Source organism: Chiloscyllium punctatum, chromosome 46, assembly GCF_047496795.1.
Source record: "Chiloscyllium punctatum isolate Juve2018m chromosome 46, sChiPun1.3, whole genome shotgun sequence".
NCBI classification, from domain to species: Eukaryota; Metazoa; Chordata; class Chondrichthyes; order Orectolobiformes; family Hemiscylliidae; genus Chiloscyllium; species Chiloscyllium punctatum.
This window is the reverse complement of record NC_092784.1, coordinates 59,650,106-59,666,282: the sequence shown is the minus strand read 5'-3', so window position 1 is coordinate 59,666,282 and position 16,177 is coordinate 59,650,106. Positions and strand designations below refer to the sequence as shown.

General features: G+C 38.4%; 1 protein-coding gene across 1 annotated transcript in view; it reads left to right on the top strand.

Moving 5' to 3' along the window:
- The window catches only part of LOC140468175 (voltage-dependent P/Q-type calcium channel subunit alpha-1A-like), a 620,416-nt gene that overhangs the window by 415,793 nt on the left and 188,446 nt on the right, over positions 1-16,177 (top strand). Inside the window, exons 21-22 of the mRNA XM_072564404.1 lie at positions 1,487-1,552; positions 10,732-11,622. Coding sequence (XP_072420505.1) covers positions 1,487-1,552; positions 10,732-11,622 — 957 coding nt within the window. The remainder of the gene's footprint in view (positions 1-1,486; positions 1,553-10,731; positions 11,623-16,177) is intronic.

Below are 16,177 nucleotides of genomic sequence, written 5' to 3'. Positions count from 1 at the left end.
AGGTTTCTTGTCATGGATGGTGCTGCACTTTGAGCCGGGCCAGCTCTGAACAACTCAATCACATCTTTTAATACATGCTTTTGTTTGTTTCAATAATCATAACTGTGTCATTCCTTCAGAACATATTGTTGTGTAGCAATTTGCTAAATGATATTTGTAAGGTTTAAAAACTGTATATTTTTATATGATAAGATATCTTGTGATACACCTGACTTTCCTGATCTGGCTACGTGGCAATCCTGGCCCAAGTAGCCTCAAGGCTCAAATTAGCTCCACATTTTGGAAATGCAAGGCTAACATTGTAATTTTAACATAACATGGAATGGTTAGAGTATTGGATTTCTTGAACATTTTGATTTAAAAAAGCATTTTGTTATTCAATTTCAGGAAAAAATAAATCAGTGATTTTGTTTTTCATTTTTTTTTGCTCAGTTGAAATCAAGGAACATAAAATATTAGCCCCAGTTAGCATAATCTCTTATTTTTGTTTAATTATTATACTTTTACATTTTAATTGATCTTGTCATTTTATGATAATTTTCTATCTTTATGCCCTACCACAACCTCCGTATATAATGGGCCTCTCCAATAACACTCTATTGTGTCCAATTGTTAGATTGGCCTGGCTAACTTTTTGATTTTCCCTCTATTAGTTATTGACATAGTAGCCTGAATGAAATAATAGTTAAATAGTTTTCTAAGTTGCAAGATGTTGGTAGATGATGACTTTTCTGAATTGAAAAATACATGCTTTTCAATATTTTGTTTAAAATTAGACTTTTAAGAGTTTTAAGTTCTTTCTCCAAGACATTTTCACACTCCTCTGTTCTTGGGTTTCGGTGTGTCATGTGCCATCTGCAGCTGAGAGTACCAACATGAGATTTCACAACAGGCCTCAGTATCTGCCTGTGTTAGACTAAGACCTGCTGCAAGGAGGTAAGGAAAAGTGGCTGGGGTGGGAGCAAATCTCCTTCCCATTCTCCTCCCTGTACTGAGGATCCCCGCTGCACCGAAAAATGCAGAAGTTTGTGCAACTGGAGATAGGCAGAGTGAATCCTGCTTGACAACCCCCAGCATTCAGTGACAATATTATTACAAAAGCAATGGAAAAATAAACTTTTAAAGATGGCAATTAGCTGATATTAATTAACATGGTGATAGTAATATCAAATAGATATCACATGAGTGGCTCCACCTAAGGTTCATCTAACCTGGTTTGAAAAAAAGCCAGTTCTACCACACTCCAGAATCCAATACTCGAACCTTGAAGGTAATTTGGTATTCTTGAATATTATGTGATAAAGTTACTTGAATTTTCTCCCAAGAGGCAATGTTGATTTTAAATCAAATTTTTAGCAAGTTTGAAAACAAAAATTAACCAGGACAGTCATGAATACAGAATCCCAGGATGTGTACACTTCATCTGGTGTTCAGTAACAAAGAACATGCTTCTGAACTTTGACACTTTTTCCACATGTCTGAACAGTACAGAGAGGGTAAGAGCCCCTTCCCCTAGGACCTCAATGTACTACAATGATGCCTGCACTCAAATGTAAGTACTCATGCAGTGCAGATTACAAATGAAACAGAAAATCTAGTTTCCCTCTAAAAATCCAGATAACTCACTCATGATCACTTTTGTAATTATTCAAAATATTTTGTATATATAGCATACAGTCCAGATTTGACAGAATTGAGTATATCTCAGCATTGCCTGACTATAAATCCCACCTTTGTGTTTCTTGAAACTGTGAAGATAATTCTATGCAAAATATTTGCTGTATAGGTTTGTAAAATAGAATAATATCTTGTACATCAGTGGTATTTATATTGTATATTTTGTTGTGTTTCTTAGTTATTTTCATATAAATATATTTGGATTGTAAAACCACAAATTACTTTGAAAATTATGTTTGCATGCTAAATGTACAATAATATGGGTTAGGTGAAACTAGGTTAGTTCATTGATGTTTAATTTCTGAGCTCTGTGTTTGAATCCAATACAAACAGTTTTGTCTACTGACTGAGGAATGAATTTAGGTCATTTTCAAATGGGCCCACTAACTTTTTAGTTGTTGAAACGTTGATCTTATGATAGCTGGTCTCCAATTATTTCACCCCGCTCTCCCTTCTTTGGCCCCTCAACTATTCTCATCCCTTGCTATTTTATTCTTGTGAAAAATGAATGGATTCTTCATTATTCAAATAATGAAAAGAAAATGGAGAAGGTATGTAATTTTGTTTTAATACCCCAATATTTTTTTCTCCTGCCTATTCTAAACAATGCCCCAACTAAACCTAGTTTCCTCTAAGTTAGAATGCTCATTTTTTTTAAGCCAGAATTTCCTAATGTGGAAACTTCAGTTCTAGATCTGAACTCTCAGTTGATGTCTAGTGGGATATGCGGAATGGGTGTCTCACACCTCCCTCCTTTCCCCCATCAGGTGAGTTGTGAAAGCCCATAAACCCTTGCTTCATTTAGGACCAAAATTCTGGTATGATGATGGTTGCAGCCATGAAAGCAATATTTGCATTGTGGTCTGTTCGACTGTTAATCAGCCTTCAAATTCATCTAAGAGTGTGAAGGTATTAAAACAACAATAACAAGAAGTTAATTTGGACTCCAGAAGAGATAAAGAAAATGTGTGGTTTTGTTTCTTTTTTTAAAGTCCACAAGCTCTGTTTGTGAGATATTCAAAGTTCATCCTGTGGTCTGTGGGAAAGATTGAGTCCTGGTTATATGGTAGTGTCTACATATTTACATATATAGTTGAAATCTTATTCAGTGTATGATTGATAATATATATTCTGGCCACATCTGAGGATTAATTCAGGATTCCTCATTGGGGGAGTGGATATAGAGAGGAAAATTGTGATTCTCTTGCAATAATGGGTCTGACATCCGGTGTCACTTATTAGATCTGGATATAGAGAATGAGGCCATTATACAATGATGTTTGTAGTTCCAATTAAGTCAAACTGATTGATAATGTGCATTTTGGTTCTGTAATAATTAGCATAGTTCATTATTTAGCTTGAAGTGCTATTTTTTAACTTCTAACCTCTGTGAGTAAAGCTGAAATCCATAATTTCCTTTTTCCATTGTGAAACTCAAGCTATTGTTCACACTCACCTGTGGAGCAGCAGAAGTTATCACATACCATGACATTGACGTAATAGAAGCAGTGCTGACATCAAATGGCATTTGTAATAGGAATTGAGTTGACATTTCTTTATTTTAGTTTGTATTTATTTTATGTCCATTTGATTTAATGTGTTTTCATGATGTACTTTACTTTTAGTAACTGTGGTCCATAGTAAGAAATGGACCTAAGTTATATGGAGCCAACAGTTGAGTTGTATATGGTGAAATTGCTTTAGATATTGTCATATTACTTAAATATTATTTATTATTTAAATGTATTATTTTGAGAATTTGATTTCCACAAAGGCTTTATGACAGGATGGGCAAAATTTTACCAGTCCTAATGAGAGTGGGAATTAGGAGGGGGACTAGTTAAAAGGCATAGACCCATATTCAACCAGCTCCTTTAAGTTATCTCACAGCATTGTTGTGAGATTAAGGAGCAGGATGAATTATGAGTTATTAATAAAAAGAATGTATTATAGCATAATCTGTCACCTTGTGGCATATACTTCACTTTACCATTAACAGGGGAGAAACTCTGATTCAATGGCGAGCAGATGACACTAAAATAGGTGGGAAGGCAAGTGGTAAGGATAACAGAATCCATGCAGGGATCATCACACTCACTGGAGTCGAGCAGGGAAATCAAGTTCTGCTGTTCCTGGAGTCATCATAAAAGTTTTGTAATTCACAGTATTGTTAGGAAGGGAGTTCCAGGATTTTGACCCAGTGACAATGAAGGAACAGTGACTTATTTCCAAGTCAGAGTGGTGAGTGGCTTTGACTGGAAGTTGAAGGTGGTGGTATTCCCATGTACTACTGCTCTTGTCCTTCTAGGTAAAAATAGTTTTGGAGTTGGAAAGTGCTGCTAAAGAATCTCTGGTGAATTTCTGTAACACATCTTGTGAATAGTAAGCATTGGTGGTGGATTGAGTGAATGTTTGTTTGTGGATATGATACTAATCAAAAATTCTGTTGATAGCCTGCAGCACCTCATGGATACCTAATCTGAGCTGCCAGGTTTATTTTGATTGTATTCCATTTTACACTGAGTTGGTGCTATTGTATTACATCACAATTGGACAGTGTGTACCAAAAACCAGCTCCGCTATTCAACAAGCCATCATAAATGTAGAAATACCCACTTAAGTCATGAACGTGTTCATTTTACCTGACTACTATTGTGGTCAAAATCAATTCACACTAGGTTGTATCATTAACAGAAAAAAAACCCTTTTTTATTGTAAACAAACTTACTTACTCTTTAACAAATGGCAAAGACTAAAGAAAAACATCCACTATTATGTACCTTAAATAGTATTCTTTTAAAACTGCAGTCTCTCACACATTCATTCATGAATAAGACAGACAAAAACCAGACTATTTGACATAAATATTACGGGTGTAAAATATAGATGGCTAAATAAATTCTGTAGGTCAAGAATCCAGACCAATGTAGTGAGTTATTTCTCATCATTCTTTTGATTTTAACAATGATAACACAATGTCATCTGCAGAGTCATGATCATTCTTTGATTTGATGACTGATCACATGGACCTAGGTCTTTTCTTGTTTTAGAATCTTTACTTTTAGAGTCTTTAGGTTTTCTGTCTTTTCACACATGCAAAAAGATGGGAGAGAGAAAGATATTTTCCATTTGCGGGCTCTGAATGTCTCTCGCTGCACTCTTCTTGCAGGTCTGTAACAAAATATAGTTGGACCAATCTGAGAGCAGTCATCAGGCAGTTTTTCCTTAAATAAAAGACCTTGATGCCACTGTGTCTCATAATGTAACAACCTCACATCTCCAAAAACAACATTATCTTCTAAAGCTGAAACTGTACACCACACAATCCAACTTGGTTTTCAAGTTGAAAAACTCTACTGGTATTTTAGCTGTATACCATTGAATATTCCAGTCCAGGTTATGGTTCAAAAGGAAAAATATATGGTCCCTTACAATTGCCGTACAATTCTTCATTGCGGTACTGAAATTTTATCTCCACAAGGACTGTTCATGATCACTCCTGCAATGATGTTACAGACAAATGCATCTGCAACAGGTAAGTTAATGAAGACAAGGTCAAATAGGTTCTTCCCTCGTTTTGATTTTCTCACCACCTGCACTGGTCCCAATTTGGAAGAACTGTTCTTCAGAACTCCATCAGCTTGGTCAGCAGTGGTGCTACTGAGCTACTACTGATGATGGATGTTGAAGGCCTTGAAAAACTTTAGATTGGTGCTTTGGGCTTTAGTTCAACTACAATAATAAATTCATGGGTTTAAAGAGATCAAAAGGAGACACATTTCAAAGTATAACTGGATCATTAAAACTTGCAGATAACTTGTGTTGGATGTTGTTATATACAATCTGTACATCAAGGTATTGAAAATATAATGTATGTCAAGTGTAGGGCTTTCTTGGTCCTATTAATGTAACCTTTTATTATATAAAATTTCACTTTAGTTTTTTGTCTTTTAAAAATATACAGTACATTGATGGTGGTACAGTGATTGCACTAGGTGATGGTTACCCCTTTGAGGAAATCAAAATGGATTACAATTCAACTTGTTTTAAAATTCATATTCATAAATTTGTTGTAGATAGGTAGTAGTGAAATATTGGCAGAAGTGGGGACTGCAGATGCTGGAGATTAGAGTGGTGCTGGAAAAATGCAGCAGGTCAGGCAGCATCCAAGGAGCAGGAAAATCGATGTTTTGGGCAAAACATCAAGTGAAATATATGTAATTTTTGTAAAGTTATGATAGATTTTATCTGGATTTCAATTGATTTTTTTGTTCTTTCGGATCTAAACAGTAAAATGCGGAGTATCACATTGCATGTAATATCTGGTCTGTGCTTAGTTGGTTTCAACTAGGGTGGCCTTCATATCTCTGGAATAGGAAATGACAAAAGAAAAAGCTGTGAACTAAATTATACAAAATAATTGCTAAGTATGCCAGCATCCTTTCTGAGAAATAACAGATAGCAAGGAACCTGTAACCCTACCTTGAACTTTGCTCTTGCAATGGGACAGTGTCAATCTTGCAATTCTATGAATTCCATGTAAATCACTCCATGCAAACCACAAGAGATTTTCAATTGAACTATAACATTGTATAATTCTGTTCTTCATGAAAAAATGCAGCAAGCTGGTAAATGCTGTACGACATTATTTCTTTTTAATCTCTCATTTTGCTTCGTTTTCTCATTAATGTTCATCAGTTCAGTTTTGTTACTTGCATTTTAATTTCTCACTGGTTGACTTTGCAGTTGGAAATGGAATAATGTTTAAGGTTAATGATTTATGTCAATCAGGTTTTGGGACAGTTCTTCAGATCAATCCAATCTACTCCTCCAGATCCCACCCCTGCCCATTTTCCCCACTATGCACAAATAAGTGAGCAGAAATTGAGCTTCCTGACATCCTGATTGGCTGTTAACAGTTGCGTGAGCAATAAGTTTTGTGGCACCATTAGATAACCTGCCCTGTGGTGAAGGAATATTTTACCTCCAGCAAGATCATGACTGAGAGCAGCTTCTCATCTTGCTACATGTTCCCAGCCCTTCATCATAATATGACCATATTTACCTACATTCTCAGTCCTCTGCCAATCCATTAGGCCAGTCTCTTCCCTCTAAGGTGAGACATCATTTTTGATTGAGTACAGACATCTTTACTCTAAACTTAATCTGACCCTAAGGTAAATGGAACTGACACTGTGAGCACATTCTATTTCAATTCCATAACACAATAAGCACAGTAAACAAAGTTCACCAAGAATTGATAACCAAGGCATTTGAATGCAGCTGTGTATTCTTGTTATTGATGCATTGCGTAGCCTTTGGTTGAGGCATATGCTGTGTTAGCTCAATTGCTCTCACACTACTGAAAAATCAATGAAAGAAAATGGAAAAGAGGGAGGGACAGAATTTTTAAAAAATAAATTTGTTCTTCCAGTTTCCTGCCTTGCAAAGCAGCTCATGTTGAACTCTGTACATTTAACTGATTGCATGCTGCATGGAATGTGCTGGATTTCATTTGCGCTCTGGTAAGTAAGGATGGCACTGAGTGTGTTAACAATCTCAGCTGCATCTTCACTGCTTTTTTTTTGCTCATCTCAGTTTTGTGCTTTCCGCTTTTGACGGTTCAGTTTTAAGTTTAATAAATCTAAATAAGACTAGAAACATAGAAATATTACAGCATGAAAAAAGCCACTCAGTCCATCGTATCTACAACAGCTAAATAAACTAACCACCCATTCTAATCCCACTTTCTAGCATCTGATCCATAGCCTTACAGGTTACAGTGCTCCAGGTGCTGGTCCAGTTTCCTTTTAAATGAGTTGAGAGTTCCTGCCTGGATAGTGAACTGGAAAAAATCTAATGGATGAAAATGTTTTTCCTCACATTTCCTCTAAGCCTCCTATTGTTTACCTCAAGTCTGTTCCACTAAGACCTTTCCACTAGGGGAAACAGGTCTTCCCTGTCCCCTCTATCTAAGCCACTTATTATTTTGTACACCTCCATTAAGTCTCCCCTCAGCCTCCTGTGTTCTAAGGAAAACACCCTAGCCTATCCCTCTTTCCTTGCAGCTACAATTTTTAAACTGTGGCAACATTATTACATTATCTCCTCTGTAGTCTGTTAGAGCTATAGGAACATAGAAATGGAGTAGACTATTCAGCCCATCGAGCTTATCATGCCATTCAGTATGATCATGACTGATCGGACTCTTCAGCATTTTTCATCCCAATAACACTGTACATAATTGATAATCAGAAATCTATCAATTTCTACCTTAAATATACTCAAAGACTGAGAATCCACATTTCCACTCACCTCAGACCCAAGTGGCCCCCTTCTTATTTTTAAATTGTGCCCCTGACTCTATACTCCCCAACCATGGGAAACATTTTACCTGAATCCACTGTAACTATCCCTGGCTATCATTCATTCTTCAGAACTCCGGAGAATACAGGCCCAGTGGATGCAGTGATAGTATCCCTACCTCTGAGGTAGATGCCCTGGGCTTAAGTCTCATCTGCTCCAGAGGTGGGTCATAACACATCTGAACAGGTTAACATTAAAAAGAAACTTTATCACAGGATCTGGGTCCATTTTTACTCCCCAAAACTAATGATCTCTTATGGTGCAGTGATAGTGTCCTGACCTACAGGTCACAAGGTCTGGGTTCAAGTCCCATCTGCTCCAGATGTATGTAATAACATCTCTGAACATTCTTCGCTTAGAATATATCTACTAAGTCCATCAGCTCTCCATTGTCAATTTTGTTAATAATATCTTCAAAAAGTTCCAAGTTTATCAAAGATGATTTCCCATTTGCAAATCCTTGCTGACCATGCCCAATCAGGTCATTATCAATCAGATGTCTATTTATCCCATTTTTTTATAATAGATTCTAGCATTTCCTCTCCTATTGATGTAAAGTTAATAGGTCCGTAGTTCCCTGTGTTTTCTCTCACTCTCTTACGTAGTGGGGTGACGTAGGAATGTGGACTTCCTTTCAATCCACAGTAATCATTCCAGAATCTATAGACTTTTGAAAGATTATCACCAATTCATTGACTATCTCTATAATCATCTCTTGAACACTCTGCTTCTCGGGATTTGTCAACTTTCAGCCCCATTACTTTCACCAATACAATCTCCGTACTGATGTTAAATTTCTCAAACTCCTCATTCTTCTAAGCCAATTGAGTCTCTGGTTCTGAAAGATTTTTGTTTTCTTCCTCAGTGAATAAAGATACAAAGTACAGGTCGTTCTGCTATAATGTATTGATAAATTGGGACACTTGTTAAAGCACAAACTTTTAAAATGTATGTTGGCTGTATCCCATGGGATTTATTATTTCTGACCAGTCTGTTTTGTGGAACCTTATCAAATGCCTGACTAAACTCCAGATAGACAATATCAACTGCACTAACCTCATCAATCCTACTGAGACGTGACATTTCCTAACATGACAATTTTGAAAGGTATTGATAAATTTCCCCTGAAGGTAGGAAGGCTTTATATTTGGTGTTGCCATTAGTACAGGCCACTTGTGCAATTCCAGGTCTTCTAACCCCCAATCCCACCTCAGATGTGCAGTTAACTAGAAGAATTTTCTTACACTTCTGGAACTTAGGTTCAATTCCAGGAAAACCAATATGATGAAAAAAGCTTATTCTCTCTGGTGGCTGTATATTTCTATGTGAAAATTAATCTAGCAAATTGTTAATCTGTTAGTCTTATGTCATTTATAAATGCAAAGGAGTAGACCATTCAGCCCACACTGACATTTACACTTGGTCATTACAGTCCATACCATTTTCTCCCATCCATTCAACTAACCACATCAATAGCTTTGATTCTCACTCATGTTTCTTTAGCTTCTCCTTAAGTTCATTTAAATAATTAATATTGTGATAGTGAATTTTTGTCTTCTGAATAAAATAGCTACTTTGGAACTCCTTATTGCATTTATTAGCAAAATTTTATTCTATGGACCTTCATTCTAATCCTATCAGTGGAAGTATCTCCTATGTGAATTCCATCAAACTGTGTCATTATTAAAAAGACTTTTATCAGATCATGCCTCTACCACTAACATTACCAGAGAAAAGAGTCCCAAACATTTCTTGGTAAGTATAACCTCCCAGAACTGATTAATAAAAATTGATATTGGATCAATTTCCTATTGGACAGAGGCATACGTTGCTCAATTCAGTTCTAATTAACACAAATCTGATAAAAAAATCACAATTCAAAAATTGATGTTGAAGAAGGTTAATGTTAGATCAAAAAGAAAGAGGAGACAGATAAAACAGGGATCTACATGGTAGAGTAGGAAAGTAGTAGCTATCATGTTCAATCTAGTTATGGCACATGATTCAATAAAGGGAGTTGACAGAGATCCAATATAAAAGGGAAGAAAATGTTTTAAGGCAGTGAGTTGACATGTCCTTCAAGGAAAGAAATGTGCTCTCTGTGATGCTTTTAATCTGAACCTGACAACTTCTTCATTTTCAAAGATGCTAAATCTTAGTATCTCTTCCCTAACTAGGCTTACCCAATGGAATGTTTTATAAAGAAACAAACTCTATTGCCAAAATTTTATAATGATTATACAGATGATCCCATTTTTAAGAAAAGTCATTTGTAAAGTAAGATAACAGGGTTGACTTTGTTTCTCATTAAATATTGAAGTGACCCAGTAAAAGCTTTCAAGAATGTGAAGTTAAATAATAAAAGGAAATTGCTCACTATAGGAGCCACAGATAGAATTTGAGCCAAATGAGAATGAGTTAAAATTAATTTTTCACTCAAAGTGTAATGAGTTATGAGGAAAATCCATTTAAGTGGACAGAACAGAATGATGCAGGGATAATTAGACAACCCTTTGGTAGGAGTAAGCTTTGAAATATAAATAGAAAACAGGTAGGTGAAGTCAATCATTTGAGAAAGAAAGGGGCTTAAAATTCACTTAAAAACATACAGATTGTTGGTGTTATGAGCTAATTGATTGTGGATATTGCACTGACTGGTCAATGTGATAACTTATATTATCTTCACAGGAAAGAACAACAGAAGAACCAGAAACATGGAAAGACAGTGTGGGAGCAACGGATGAATGAGATGAGAAAGCAAAATCTGATGACCAGTCGGGAGGCCATTTACAATGAATTAGACCCTGATGAGAGGTGGAAAATGGCTTATTCCATGAATATCCGACGTGACATGAAAACGCATTTGGATCGGCCTTTGGTTGTTGACCCTCAGGAAAACAGGAACAACAACACTAACAAAACAAGGCCTTCAGAACCCTCAGCTGATCACCGAAGCAGTCAACAAAGGGCTGAGGAGTTTCTGAGAAAGCAGACCCGTTACCATGATCGAGCCAATGATCCAAACAAAGACAGGACATCTGAAAGGGAAATGGGGGGTGTGGAGCAGGGAGACAGGCCCAGGAGGTATCGCAGTAACAGCAAAGAAGGAGAAACAAATCGAGATGGTGTTCCTAAAGATGTGGAATACCGTGGAAGGGACCGGGAGGGAAACAATGAAAGGAACACACGGGATGGTGATAGTGAAAGAAGTAGAACCAATGAACCTCACCGGCGTCACCAACACAGACCAGGAGTAAGCAAAGAAGGGAGAAGTGCCTCACCAAGGACTGAGGGAGACAGGGAGCGCAGACACAGACCACACCGGCGTAATGCAGAAAGTCACGATGTCAGTGGAGTAGAGGAGGGTATCAAAAGTGAAAGAAGTGAGAGGCGGTCAAAGCACAGAGAGGGTTCCCGGGGCAACAAGGAAGGGAAAGGAGGTGCAGAAAGTGAAAATCTGGATGGGCCAGAAAAACGCCGCAGAAGCCGTCATGCTCAATCCACTTATGATAATGACGCTAAAAAAGAAAGAGATGATAAGGATCCAACAGCAAAGGAAAGGAGACACAAACGGAAGAAGTATGTATTGTTTTAAAGTGACTTAACAAAACATTTACAATATTGTTCAGTGTAGGGATGTTCATGGTAGGCATTGCAAAATTTATTGTCAACTACCCTTATATTGTATAACATTGTATGTTATAAACTGAGGAACTTTGATTATCCGAATTTCAGATTATTCAAAGAAGGTCTCAAGGTTCTGATCGAAACATTACATCAAAGAGGTGTTTCAACACTGTTCACGTCTATTGTTTACAGTGATCAAAAATGAGGAGAAAGTGAGGACTGCAGATGCTGGAGATCAGAGCTGAAAAATGTGTTGCTGGAAAAGCACAGCAGGTCAGGCAGCATCCAAGGAGCAGGAGAATCGACGTCTCGGGCATAAGCTCTTCTTCCTGAAGAAGGGCTTATGCCCGAAACGTCGATTCCTGCTCCTTGGATGCTGCCTGATCTGCTGCGCTTTTCCAGCAACACATTTTTCAGTGACTAAAAATGAACCCGGCTTACTGAAATGCTGCCGAGAACAGTCCTGGACATTGATGGGAGCTCAGGCACTGTCTCCAAATGACTGACCGCCTGTGCGTTCTCTCTCTCTCTACACTTTCCCTGGAGTTCTACACTGAGTGTACCCTAAACACCCCTTCCTCAGATTATCTCTCCCACATTGTCCTGTACAGGGCAGAGTGAGAGCTTGAAATTATGTTGCTGGAAAAGCACAGCAGGTCAGGCAGCATCCAAGGAACAGGAGAATCGACGTTTCGGGCATAAGCCCTTCTTCAGGAATGAGGAAAGTGTGTCCAGCAGGCTAAGATAAAAGGTAGGGAGGAGGGACTTGGGGGAGGGGCGTTGGGAATGCGATAGGTGGAAGGAGGTCAAGGTGAGGGTGATAGGCCGGAGTGGGGTGGGGGCGGAGAGGTCAGGAAGAAGATTGCAGGTTAGGAAGGCGGTGCTGAGTTCGAGGGATTTGACTGAGACAAGGTGGGGGGGGAGGGGAAATGAGGAAACTGGAGAAATCTGAGTTCATCCCTTGTGGTTGGAGGGCTCCTAGGCGGAAGATGAGGCGCTCTTCCTCCAACCGTCGTGTTGCTATGGTCTGGTGATGGAGGAGTCCAAGGACCTGCATGTCCTTGGTGGAGTGGGAGGGGGAGTTGAAATGTTGAGCTACGGGATGGTTGGGTTGGTTGGTCCGGGTGTCCCAGAGGTGTTCTCTGAAGTGAGAGCTTGTCAAAACGTTGCAGTAAAATGTGTATGTGTGAGAGAGATTTTGAGACTCACCCCCCAAAGGCTGCAGCAGTCTTACTGGACCGGCTATCCAAGAGGGGCACCAATGGGGGCGGGGCTGACAGTGTTGGGGGTAGGAGGTGGGGTTGGGGGCGGACGAGGGGGGGCAGGGACAGATGATATTGTGGAGGTGGATGGGGCAGGGTCAGATGGTGTTGGGGGCGTGCAGGTGCGGGATTGCGAAGGCGGACAGGGGGAGGGTCTCACGCGCATTGTGCTGCTGCCTGGTCTCCTGAATGGGGAGCGGACTTAGCAAGTGCTCGCTGTGTCAACCCCATTGAACTAATGAGGGGGTGTGGGTGGGGATCTTTAGCAATGCTGCAGATCCCTTACACACACGTGTGTGTCTGTTCAGAAACAAACCCTAAAACAGAGAGAGGGAGTAAGACAGGCAGAGTGAGGAAAAAGGAAAACCCAAGCCCCAGAGAAGTGGCATTGAATCAATTAACCGAATAATCAATTATCCGAATAATCAATTATCTGAATAATCAATTATCCGAATAATCAATTAACTGAATAATGAGTTATCCGAATAATCAATTAACTGAATAATCAATTATCTGAATGAAATAGTGCCCGTGCCTTGGGGCCCCTCCCCAGGACCTCCACCACTGCTGAAAAAAAACCAGTAGAATTTGCCCGGGTGTCCTTGGAGAAGGAGCACGCGGGTGTCCACCAACACCCTGGAGTTGTGACTGGCCACTTGAGTGTTTCCTTCCCTGCTGGAGAGATTGGACCATTTCTGTGACTGTAGAAAAAAAAAGATGAAATAGTGCCCGTCCATCTCATTCGGATACTTGAGGTTTCTCTGTACCTCAATCTAATTGACGTATAGAAGATACTAAAGGGGATTGACAAAGTAGAAACAGCAGATGTTTCCTCATGTAGAATGAGAGACCATAGTTTTGGGCTAAAATGTGGTTGATTTAAAACAGAGATGAGGAGGAATTACTTTTATCAAAGGGTTGTAAATCTGGAATTCACTACACCACAGTGTGGTGGATACCAGGATACAGAAACAATTTAAGCAAGAGATAGCCAGATTTTTAATTAGCAATGGATTATAGGATTATGGGGTGGTTAGAAAAGTGGACTTGAGGCCAAAATGAAATTAGCCATAATCATAATAATAGTGGAACAGGCATGAGGGGCTAAATTGCCTACTCCTGCTTCTATTTCTTCTTTAACATTAGATAACATAAAAAATGTCTGTCTGGGCAAGATAGCAATCATTGATGCATTCCAAAATAAAATACAGATGAAGAGTCATGTCATCCTGACTCAATTAACAAAACTCTGAATCACAAGGTCATGAGTTCAAGTCACAATCCAGGTCTTGAATATGTAGTTTGGGATGGCACTCCAGTGCTGTACCAAGTAAGTGCTTAATTTTATACATGCCAGCCATTGAGTGAGATAACAAATTTTTCTAGCCATTCTTATGACTCAAATGAATTATACAATATAAGCTGTTGAACTTGCACTGATGAATTAGTACAATGTGTATTGACTGATTTGTAGAACATCCATTGTCTTCTATAATCAGTATGTCAACTATGGTTTAATGGTAGCAAGGCCCACTCCAGAGACTGTCACTCTCAGTGTAGTACTGAAGGAACACTGCACTTTAGACATGTTATCTTTCAGATAAGACGTAGAACAAAGGCCCCATCTATCCTTGCGTGTAAATATACTTGGCTGCAAAACACTTTGGGACATGTTGAAGTTTTAAAAGGGCGCTTTATAAATGTAAGATTTTATCTTTTTTATATCTATACATCTCCATTCAGATAAACATGTCTGTATTGTCTACATTATCCATTTATTTTAAAAAAACTTGCAATTAAAGAATTCACATTTCCATTATTTGTACTGATTGTTATTGAGTAATTATAACATTTCTATTACCTTTAAAAGTACATTTAACAGATACTAACAATCATTACTTAATAACTTATCTTACAATATATGCTGACGTAAAATACTCTGGATCCCTAATATAGAATTGAGAGTGTGGTGCTGGAAAAACACAGCAGGTCAGGCAACGTCCAAGGAGCAGGAAAATCGGCATTTCAGGCAAAAGCCATTCCTTATAGAGGGCTTATGCTCGAAACGTCAATTCTCCTGCTCCTCAGATACTGCCTGACCTGCTGTGCTTGTCCAGCATCACACTCTCGACTCTGATCTCCAGCCTCTGCAGTCCTCACTTTCTCCTCCTGGATTCCTAATATAGACTGGATCATTATGATGTACATTACAAAAGATAATGTTGTGACATCATATAATACTAATATATTTCCAGTTGTGCTGTTAATGATAAGTCATAAATTAGGAAGCAAAAGAGCAAACTTGAGCCTCCTGAAAAGTTTCAGATAATCACTGCATAATCAATCCTAAATATTGTTTGTGATACTTAAAGCATAACTGATCTGAACTCGGAACATTTATATTGTGGCTTAGGTGTCAGTAGTGCACACTATTCAAATTCTCCTCATTTACACTGGAGTAAAATAGTCATCATCCTACCTCCACATCTCCTCCAAGCCTAAAGTTTTTCATAGCGAGAGAATTCTCTAAGCTTTACGATTTACTGATGGAAGCAGTTGGAGATGAAAATAGCTCTGGCACAAGATTTACCCATGTACATCTTTGGGATTATCGTAGTTCTGACTAATACATAGTTCATGGCTGTGATTGATGTTAATAGTTCTTTTTAATGATTCATGTTATTCCTGGTTTCTTAGTAATGGGCAACTCCTGCTGTCAGTGCTCCTGTCAATTATATTTTATGATTGTTCACTCTTTGGTTACAAAGAAAGATTTCTTTTGTGCACTGTTTACAACAAAAACAAAATACATTCCTCAGAAACAGTTCTAAGATTTTGCTCATTTTGATTCGAGTAAATGGAGAAAGAAAAACTTGCATTCTTGTAGCATCCACTGTGACTTCAGGATGTCCCAAAACACTTTATGTCATGAAATAATCTTGAACTCTAGCCATTCTTGTCATATAGACAATGTCATAGCCACATTGTGCTCAGTAAGCTCCAAAAATCAAATGTGAAATAAATTATAAAATCATCTGTTTCTTATATTGATTGTGAAATAAAGCCACCATATCAGTCCATAGGATTGCTCGCTCATGAGAGAAAGAGAGACAACTGGCTTAATGTGAGTGTCACCACGCCCTAGGCGAGGGGAGAGATTGAGAAGGAGAGTCCTTCGTGATAACCTTAGCCGGCTCAGGACTTGACTAATTAGCATCATGCTGCATTGTAAACCAGCCATTCAG